This window comes from Panthera uncia (assembly GCF_023721935.1).
Source record: "Panthera uncia isolate 11264 chromosome B3 unlocalized genomic scaffold, Puncia_PCG_1.0 HiC_scaffold_1, whole genome shotgun sequence".
In the NCBI taxonomy this organism is placed as follows: domain Eukaryota; kingdom Metazoa; phylum Chordata; class Mammalia; order Carnivora; family Felidae; genus Panthera; species Panthera uncia.
In genome coordinates, this window is record NW_026057582.1 from 75,642,423 (window position 1) to 75,653,383 (window position 10,961).

The 10,961-nt window shown below is 39.0% G+C and overlaps 1 protein-coding gene across 1 annotated transcript; it reads right to left on the minus strand.

The window, feature by feature from the left end:
• Positions 1-8,086: 8,086 nt before the first annotated feature.
• Positions 8,087-9,028, minus strand: LOC125909014 (olfactory receptor 4F15). Its single transcript, XM_049611952.1, has one exon. It carries the CDS (start codon positions 9,023-9,025, stop codon positions 8,087-8,089), a length of 939 nt encoding a protein of 312 aa, XP_049467909.1. The 5' UTR covers positions 9,026-9,028.
• Between the last annotated feature and the right edge of the window lie 1,933 nt (positions 9,029-10,961).

Below are 10,961 nucleotides of genomic sequence, written 5' to 3' on the forward strand. Positions count from 1 at the left end.
TGTCAACCAAATTTTTCACAATTATTCTTCTATACTGTTCAGTTCCTTATTCTAGACACTATCTGCTTGAGGATAACACTCATAAACGAGGATATGACTTGTATTCATAGCAATTCTAACAACAAAATCGTGTCTAAAATTAAAGGCACTTTTTTGCATTGCTAAATTTATTTCCAGCCTTCCATTTTACCTGTACAAAGGAAACAGCATCTTCAGGGAGTCTGAAATTTTCCTGTGCTTTCTAACACAAAGTGCCATATAAAATCCTGCCATTAGAAGAAATAAAGCTAATTACAGCTCAAGAATACAGTAACCAAGTGACACTGCAAAAACATGATAGTTTAGAAGGATCTCCTGGATCAGGGGACTTTACCCCTAGAGAGCTATTTGGTTTGACCAGACCAACCAATGATCTAAAACTCATAATAAGACACTAGCGAGGAAGAAGCAAATAAAAGTGGAATATTTTTGTTTAATATTTATGCTATTTCATTGGAAATTTTATAAATATTTATGATTACCCATTAGAATTAACCTCTGAAAATAGGTAAATATTAACTCAAAAAAAAACCCACAAAACTGTGGTCATCTTAATCATCTCCAAAAAAGGCACTGTGCTTATTTTTTCAGTATAATTTAAATAGAAAAATATACACTCAACTTCATTTTTATGTAATCTTTATATTGAGTAATTATGGATGTATACAAATATATGAAACTATACAGAAATTTAAGCTCTTAAATTTGAGCTTAAAAGTGAATGAAATAGGGACCACTGGGTGGCTCAGTCAGTTGAGCATCTGACTGCTGATTTCCGTTCAGTTCATGATCCCAGTGTCATGGAATCAAGCCCCCCATTGGACTCCATGCTAAACATGGAGCCTGCTTGGGATTGTTTCTCTCCCTCTGCTCCTCTCCCCTGCACTCACTCTCTCTCTCTCTCTCTCTCTCTAAAATATATATAGATACATATATACACATACATACATAAATGCATAAAAGAAGTTTTTAAAAAAGAAAGAAACAGCTGAAACATGTATCAACTGATGATAAATTAAAGATATTATGATATATCCATACAGTCAAATTCTCTGGTGCCATTGAAAAGCAAGTTCAAAGTTTACATAATTAAAGACACCCATAACACACTGTTGAATGAAATTCTGGGTAGCAAAACAGCATATATAGTGTGTTGTTGTGCATATAAATAGATATACGTATCTGAACAAATAGACAATAAACTTTTAAAAATAAATACCTCAGGACAGTGGTATTGTTAGATGAGAAACCAAGGATTTTGATTTTCAGTTTCGTGTACTTGTATCAGTCAGGATCCTGCCCAGGCAAAAAACGTCACACCCAAATTAGGTAACTGGAAAAGAACTTAATAAATGCACAGAGTCACCTGCAGAAGAATTGAGTGGAGGGACACCTGGGTGGCTCAGTCAGCTAAGCATCAGACTTCAGCTCAGGTCATGATCTCACAGTTTGTGAGTTCGAGCCCTGCATCGAGGCTCTGTGCTGAGAGCTCACAGCCTGGAGCCTGCTTCAGACTCTGTGTCTTCTCTCTCTGTCCCTCTCCCACTCATGTTCGTTCTCTCTCTCTCTCTCTCTCTCTCTCTCTCTTTCTCTCTCTCTCTCTCTCTCCCCCATCTCTCTCAAAAATAAACATTAAAAAAATTTTTTAATAAAAAAATAATTTAAAAAAATAGAAGAGCTGAGTGGAACTGAAGGGGCAAATGGAAGCTATTCTTTTACTCTCTGAATCCACTCTTGTCTTTTATCCAGGGGACAAACAGAATAGGGAAGATAATATTAGGACAGAGAGTGATTGGGGGAGGGGCAGAGAGAAAGGGAGACACAGAATCTGAAGCAGGCTCCAGGCTCTGAGCTGTCAGCACAGAGCCCAACGCAGGGCTCGAACTCACCAACCGTGAGATCATGACCTGAGCCGAAGTTGGATGCTTAATGGACCGGGCCACCCAGGTGCCCCCTGGCAGGTCATCTTACTCAAGTACAGTGAATAACCTCAATTATGCTCTTATATTGGCATGAATACTGTCATTCTCTGTGCTTTTCTGAGAAGTCCAGCTATGTACCTCTCCCTAGAATTCCATGCTAATGATTTTATAAGCTCATTTCTTAGTTTCTCAAAAAGCCAAATAATTAGGCCTGCCACAAAATGGCAAGATTTGTGCCATAATCTATTGTTTCCTTCCAAGGGAAGCATATAACTAAAGGTATTCCTTGAAGTTCTTTCTATTATAAGGGTTTTCCTTTACCACTATCCTTCAAGGCAATCTCTGAGTAGTTTAAATCTTTATTTATTTTTGAGAGAGAGAGAGAGAGACAGAGTGTGAGTGGGGGAGGAGCAGAGAGAGAGGGAGACACGGAATCCGAAGCAGGCTCCAGACTCTGAGCTGTCAGCACAGAGCCTGACGCGGGGCTCGAACTCACAAACTGTGAGATCATGGCCTGAGCCAAAGTCAGACGCTTAACTGACTGAGCCACCCAGGTGCCCCCAATCTCTGAGTAGTTTAATGCAATGGCCGTTTACTTACAGCTGATGCTAATACAACGTGCATAACTATTCATAAACCAGTCTGTTTCTTCTCATCCATTGTTAATTGGTCATAGAGAATTTCCAATATCCAAAGAGAAATATGGTGAAAAGAATAGGAGAATCTGGGAGTCTGAGCTTCCTGCTCAGGCCTCAAAAGGCTACTTGTGCCTTCCAGACTGTCTATCAAGCTTTTTCTTGCTCCAGACACAACTCAAATTTTCCCAATATATAGACTGAAGCAACATGTTCAAATATGGTATATGTTTCCTCCAAAATGTAAAGAAATTCACCAAGGATTGGGCTTCTTTCTCTGGTGGGTATCAGAAGGTGAAGATACTCTAGAAGAGATATTCTGGTATACTCCAAACCACTTGGAGATATCACTGATGTTGAAGGTCCCTGAAATTTTGATGTATTTTTCTCATCATTTGACATACATGTGTCTTACAAAAACATCTAGGGTACCTACTACTTGTAGTTCACAAAGTCTAATTACCATGATGTCATTAGAGTCATGGACAAACATAGTATTCCATATATACTGAAACCATCAGCTACCTTCTCTGACACGTATCTGAGAAGGATCAGGAAAATTATGTCAAAATTTAGGTTCCCGGGGAAACAGATGTTGAGATAAAGATCAACACACAGGAAGCTTTTTAGGGAATGCTATTAGCATGAGTTAATTCCATTTGAAAGTAGGGAATTAAGGGGCACCTTGGAGGCTCTGTCAGTTAAGCATCCAACTCTTGGTTTTGACTCAGGGCATGCTCTCACAGTTCGTGAGTTGAAGCCCCGTGTGGGCTCTGCGCTGGTGGCCTGCACAGAGCCTGCTTGGGATTCTCTCTCTCTCCCTCTCTCTGCCCCTGCCCCTCTCTCTCTCATTCTCTCTCTCTCTCAAAATAAATAAACCTTAAAAAGAAAAGAAAGTAGGGAATTGAGCAGTAGGTGGCAGAGGGAAAATGTGCCAAACTTGTGGGAGCTCTGTACCTGGGATGAGATTCCAGAATTGTCCCAAGTAGACTGTTAATCAATCATTAAATGCAAACTAACCCAGAAAAGTGAGCATGTTCACAGGTATGTCAGCTCTCTTTAGTCAAGGGAATTCCCAAAAAAGGGCAAATGGATGCAAGACGTCAGATAACGTCTTCCCCAACAGTGGGGAATAAATATTTCTGTCCTGAATAAATCTTTCTGTCCTGAAGGAAGGGATCTGGGTAGCAGGTCATAACACATGTGACATCCACCCCTAGGTCACTTGCATCTCCTTGATTCATTTCAGTTCTAGACACAGCTCCTTCAGAACTTTGCTGAACTTCTTATCCTGCAGTCACTTGAGAGGAAACTTAAGGAGATGAATTGTAACACCTGCTCCTGAAGTGAGTCATGAGCCCACAACTGGTACTCCTATCCCTCCTCTGCTATGTAGTCTAGAGTTCTTGGTTAGCAACTCTGCTGGCCTAAATGCCTCTTCTGATAAGGTGACCTAAGTCTTTATGCATAAACGTTCCAAAACCCTGTTTATTGTGTTCTTCTCAGGCTATGAATGTTGCATTTGTCTATTTACCATTAAAATTGGTTGAGGGAGTTCTAAAAGGCACCCATATGAATCACCTGGTGCCAAACTGTATCCTTCCTACTCTCACGTATAACAGCAGCCTTACTTCTTCCTAAAGATCAATTACCCCTGCCAAGGTAGTGATTCCTCTTCTTGTCTGTTTATTCTTGGTGCAAAAAGCCTGAATTTCCTGGGCAATAGCCACAAACCAAACTTTAATGGAACTCTTTTGTTGTGTCTCTGATGGAAGTGTTTCGTCTTGTTATAGAAACCAGGACTTCTAGACACATAGTGCCCAGAGTTCCAAGATGGGAAGCTCAAATTTCCCAATCGTATCATGTATGCTGCCTAATGGGGACACAACACTCAATAATAATTATTTATTGTATGTGTAGTATATATCTCAAAATATCAAGTCCATGCTGGTACATCAGCTGTACCTGCAGTAAGCCATTCCAGTTCCTCTATTAGACCAGCAGATTCTGGTTGGTACAGTTTGATGGGACTAATAGATCCAACGTTCATGTGCCAATTCCCGCACCTGCTTTTCTTTAACGTGGATCCTTGCTTGGTATAATGTGATAATTTGTGTTATAATATGTCTATATTTCAATTACACTGTAATCCTTAGGGGAGATAGTTTGTCCAGAGCTATAAAGAATTGTGTTGTGATTATTTCAATTGATACTTGCTATAAACTTCACATCTTTTCTTTTTTCACTACCAATTTTTCTAATACTACAGGGTACGCCAAATAGGATTGTCTAAGTACAGGGTTATTTGCATAAAGTCTGGAATGCCACAAAAAAAAAAAACTTTTCCAGATCTTTACCCTTTCACATCTTTTAATATATAAGTTTGAGTGCTATTCCTGTTGTTGAATGTTTCCTCCAGAAATAGGAGAAATCTACCAGACATTGTGCTTCCTTATTAGTAATAGAGGGTACAAGATTCAATAGTTTTCCTTTACTTTGAGAGGATCTCCAGACATGCTCAGACCATTAAACTCCTAGTTTTTTTCAAACTTGATTGAGGATAATTGACAAACAAAACTGTCTATATTTAAAGTTTATAATGTGATGACCTAATACCTACATGTATTGTGCAATGATTGCCAAGTTAACACATCCACCACCTCACATAGGTAACTCTCGGGTGTGTGTGTGTGTCTCTGTGTCTTTGTGTCATAAAAATGCTTTAGATCTACTTTTAGCAACTTTCAAGTACACAATACCATATTATTAACTATAGTCACCACACTGTACATTAGATCTTATGAACCTATTTTCCTATAACTGAAAGTTTATACCCTTTGACCTATATCTCCCCATTTCCACCTCCCCCAAACTTCTTGAAACCACCATTCTATTCTCTGTGTCTGTAAAATCAGATTCTTTTTGTAAAAGAAATTATCCCACATATAAGTGATAATGTACATTATTTGTCTTTCTCTATCTGGCTTTTATCAGTTAGAATAATGCCCTCCAGGCTCATCGATGTTATCGCAAATGGCAGGATTTGCCTTTTATGGCTAAAGATTCCATTTGCGTATATACCCCATTTTACTTATTCAACGTGCACTGAAAGAAATTTACATTGTTTCCATATCCTAGCTACTGTAATAATGCTAAAGTGAAGACGGGTATGCAGATACCTCTTCAAGATACTGATTTCATTTCCTTTCAATATCCACGCAGAAGCAGAATTGCTGGATCATGTGGTAGTTCTGTATTCAGTTTTTTGATGAACCATCATATTGTTCTTTGTAAACTTTCATAATGCTCACTATAAATGAGCAGCTGTACCAATTTGCTTGTCATCAGAAGTGCAGAAGGGTTCCCTTTTCTCCACGTCCTTGCTAGCATTTGTCTCTTTTTTTGTAATAGCCATAATAACAGGTGTGAAGTGATATCTCATTGTGGTTTTGATGTGCATTTCCCTGATGATTAGTGAGGGTGAGCACCTTTTCATACACATGTTGTACATTTATATGTCTTTTTTTGGGGAAAAATGTCTTTTCAGGTCCTATACCCTTTTTTAAATTGGATTAATTACTTTTTGCTATTACTTATATGACTTTCTCATTATTTTGTATAATAACCCCTTATCAAATATATGATTTGCAAGCATTTTCTGCCATTCTGTAAGTTGCCTTTTCAATTTATTGTTTCCTTTGCTGTGCAGAAGCTCTTTAGATTTGTTTCTTCTCAATCATTTATTTTAGCTTTTGTTGCCTGTGTATTTGGTGTCTTACCCAAGAAATTATTGCCAAGACCAGTGTCAAAGACCATTTGCCCTGTGTTTTCTTCTACATTTGAGTCTTTGATCCATATCTTGAAATCCTAAAATTTTAATGATGTGAAATTTCCTCATTCTTTACACAACTTATTCTCTCCCTTGACAACACATACATATTACCAATGGATGAATGTACTTGCCATTTCCTCCTTATCTGGTTTGATGGCATGATGTCATTAATATAATAGACAATTATGATGACATATAAAATATCCAGTTGGCCTGGATCTCTTCAACTATAAGATAAAGGGTAAAACTGTAAATATATACTTATGTCCATTTCATAAAAATGCTGTTTCTAATCTCCTTTCTGAAAGATATGGGGAAAAAAAATGGACGAGATCAATGATCACATATCATATGGCCAAGGCTGTGTTAATCTGCTCTTGCAAAGTTACCACCCTTGGTAAAGCAACTGCAGTTAGGTCTGTTACAAGGGTGAGTTTACAATAGTCCATTGTCATTTTTCAGGATCTGCCTGACTTTTGTAGGAGTCACAGTGGCGAATTAAATGGACAGAGGATGGGGATCACCATTCCAATATTGTTTGGGTATTTTATTGCCACCACTGTCCCTACAGAATATAATGTACTTTTTGAAATACTGTCTGGATGTGTGTATGTGACAGTCTCAGCGCCTCACCCTCTACGATAGCTGAAACCCACAGGGCACGGAAACAGTGTGGGGGTTGTAGCAACTACCAAGTACCTTCATTCAAATCATACATCAAGGAAGTGGTGCGGTGATCATGGGATGGGAGGGGGTATCATCTGGTGGACACACTATGCATTGCTCTAGACTAGGAGTCTGTATATAGTTAACTCCCACATGCCTTCATTCAAACAAAAGGGCCACAGTGACCCTTTAGGAATTTGAGTATGGTCATGGTAGAATCTAAGAAAAGACTTAGAAATGATAAGGAAGTGCTCAATGTTGATGACTATTTACCAGTAAAAAAAAGGAATACATAAGAGATATAAACCTCTTTCTTTAAATAGATCTATAGGAAATAACTGGAAGAGTAGAATTTGTTCAGAAATTCAAATGCAAAATTGATTTGAAAGTGATGGGCCAGTGACATGGCAACCAAGGACATAGTTTCTGGTGCCTGGCTCTCTGGTAATTTCTGTCCTGCTCCTGGGCCAATTGCAGTCACCCCTCATTTCTTGGGTTATAGCTAGGGCACCAGGAGGATCAGAAGCAGTGATGTTGGTAATTCAGTCTAGCTTTAACTTCTACCATTCTAACATAGAATTAGCAATTTTATACACTGCCAGATAGAGGAGCCTGATAAGGACACCAAGGAAGCAGAAAATGGAGAAATAAGAATCAAACAAAGTAGAAACAAAGAAAATTGAAATTGAGACTTAAAATCGTAAGCAGAAGGAAGATAAAATAAATCTTGGTTATTCAATTATGTGGCATGCTCCTAACCATGTAGGTGACAAAGCACATATGATTTGGTTTTTGACACTTTGATGTATAGACTATCAAAGAATAACATCGCTTCTAAATTAATGGTGAAATCGATATCATAGTATCATAGATAGTACTTTTCTAGGCATATAACATCTTAAGTGTTGAGTATTTTCCTGAAATTGTAAAATGTCTTTTCTACAACCAGCATGAGGGAGAATCTATGATTTCATATCTTCATAGCCAGCAGTTCACAAGATCGTCCGGTAATGCACAACATGACTGCACAATCTCCTCATTGCCGCTTTCATCTCTTTGTTCCTGAATGTATAGATGACTGGATTCAGAAAAGGAGTGATAAATGCATCAAAAATAGCAAGATACTTATCCAGGTTGGATGTGGGAGAAGGCCATGTGTAGAAAAACATCAGTGGCCCAAAGAACAAAACTACCACAGTGATATGAGCTGACAGTGTAGAGATAGCCTTGGATGAGCCACCAGAGGAATGTTTCCAAACAGTAAACAAAATGAAGATGTATGAAATGACCAGCACGATAAAGGAGCCCACAGAAATGAGCCCACTATTCACAGTAACCATGAACTCCAGTTCTTGGGTGTTTGTGCAGGCAAGTCTGAGGAGCCGGGGAAGGTCACAATAAAAACTGTCCAACACGTTAGGGCCACAAAAAGGCAAGTCTACCACAAAAACTACTTGAATCAATGAATGGATGAAGCCAATGACCCAGGAAGTGACTACAAAGTATAGACACATCCTGGGACTCATGACGGTCAAGTAGTGCAGAGGCTTACATATGGCCACATATCTGTCGAAGGCCATGGCTATAAGCAGCACCATCTCAGTGCCCCCGACAGCATGGCTAAAGAAGATCTGGGTAAAGCATCCACAGAAAGAGATGGATTTGCGCTTCTTGAAAATATCACAAATCATTTTAGGGGCTATGATTGAGCAAAACAACATATCAATGACTGAGAGGTTAGCCAGGAGGAAATACATAGGGAAGTGCAAATGAGCATCCAAGGTTACAGTGAACACAATGACAAGGTTTCCCATCATGCTTGCCAAGTAGAACAAAAAAGAGAAAACAGAAAGGAGAAGTTGGATCTCCCATGAATTAGTGAGTCCCAGGAGCACAAACTCTGATACTGTCGACTGATTCCTTCTATCCATTGCCTCAGATACCAGGATCAGTTTTCATGTTACCTAAAGGAAGAAAGAAAATAAAAAACAATTGCCTAGCCAAGTATTAGTGTTTACATAAGGAAGCCTACAGTCCATAAAAACAGTTATCCTATTAGCAGTTCACACAGCCAAATAAGCTTCATCTGATTTATATTGGTCTTCTACTTGGAGGAGGCAAGAGGTGCCCAATGCCAGTGTGGATCCAAAACTGCTACAACTAAATGAATTCCACCTCTGGACCTGTTTCCCTTCTGGTTTCTGGTTTCTTCTACTCTCACTCTTATTATTTCTTCCTGCCCTGCATTCTACCTCAGTAACATACAGGGTCAACTTCAAATACTTTTGACTATGATTTCTTATAAATGGATAGGATTTCAGCCACTCATGTGAGCCACCTAACAATTCCTCATGCACAGCAAAGAACTTTCAAAGTCTCTGTTATTCCTGTTGCTTAATTAGACTTTAAACATTTTCCTTCTTTCCACTTTCAAAATTTCTCATTCTGTTCTCTAATGTCCCAATTTTCAGTGTCCCAGCTCAAATATCCCTCCCTGTGAAATCTTCCAAACCTGCCTAAGTCTCTCTACTCTGTACTGTTATCATTTATTTCACTCTATCTCTCATGATTATATCCATTTCCATCTCTCAAGTTAACCAGTGTAGTCTCTTGGGTACAGGAATAATTTTAGTTCATATGGGTATCCCCTACCTCCATTAAAAACACCAGAGGAGGGGCGCCTGGGTGGCGCAGTCGGTTAAGCGTCCGACTTCAGCCAGGTCACGATCTCGCGGTCCGTGAGTTCGAGCCCCGCGTCAGGCTCTGGGCTGATGGCTCGGAGCCTGGAGCCTGTTTCCGATTCTGTGTCTCCCTCTCTCTCTGCCCCTCCCCCGTTCATGCTCTGTCTCTGTCCCCAAAAAAATAAATAAATAAAAAAACGTTGAAAAAAAAAAATTAAAAAAAAAAAAAAAAAACACCAGAGGTAACTAACACAAGTAGTTATTTAATGAGTGCATCACACTGATTGAATGAAGGGAAAAAATTAAAGGCAGTAAAGAATGACCCTGGAGTCAAGAGAGTCCATCATAATTCACTAAAGTTCATATTAATAGTATATTTTATGGTACAAGTCAGGAGTTATCACAGGATCCCAAGTTTCATTCACACAGTTGTCTAACTACACAAAATAATTATTTCAGAAAAGAATTCTATCATCAAGTGAAATATGGGATCTCAATTATTAATTTAAAATAGTTGATAGAGGGGCACCTAGGTGGCTCAATACGTTAAGCATCCAACTTCAGCTTAGGTCATGATCCTCACAGTTCGTGAGTTCGAGCCCCGTGTCAGGATCTGTGCTTACAGCTCAGAGCCTGGAGTCTGCTTCAGATTCTCTCTCTCTCTCTCTCTCTCTCTCTCTCTCTCTCCACCCCTCTCCACCCCTCTCCTGCTTGTGCTTTGTCTCTCTCTGCCTCTCAAAAATAAATAAATGTCAAAAAAAATGTAAATAGTTGATAGAAGTTCTTTGATATGTTTCAACTGGAAAAAATCATTTTATCTTTTAATGATACTCACTTTGAGAAAAAATTTTCAATTTTTAACATAATACATGTAATGACCTGAGGCAAATAATCTCCTCTGGTAGTAGACACACAAACAGAAATAGAGATGTGGGCACCTGGATGGCTCAGTAGGTTCGGTATCTGACTTGGGCTCAGGTCATGATCTCATGGTTCCTGAGTTCGGGCCCCTCATCAAACTCTGCACTGACATTGTGGAACCAGCCTGAGATTCTCTCTGTCTCCCTCTCTCTCTGTCCCTGCCCCATTTGCATGTGCATGCTCCTTCTCTCTTTCTCAAAATGAATAAACTTTAAAAAAAAGAAAGAAAGAAAGAAAGAAAGAAAGAAAGAAAGAAAGAAAGAAA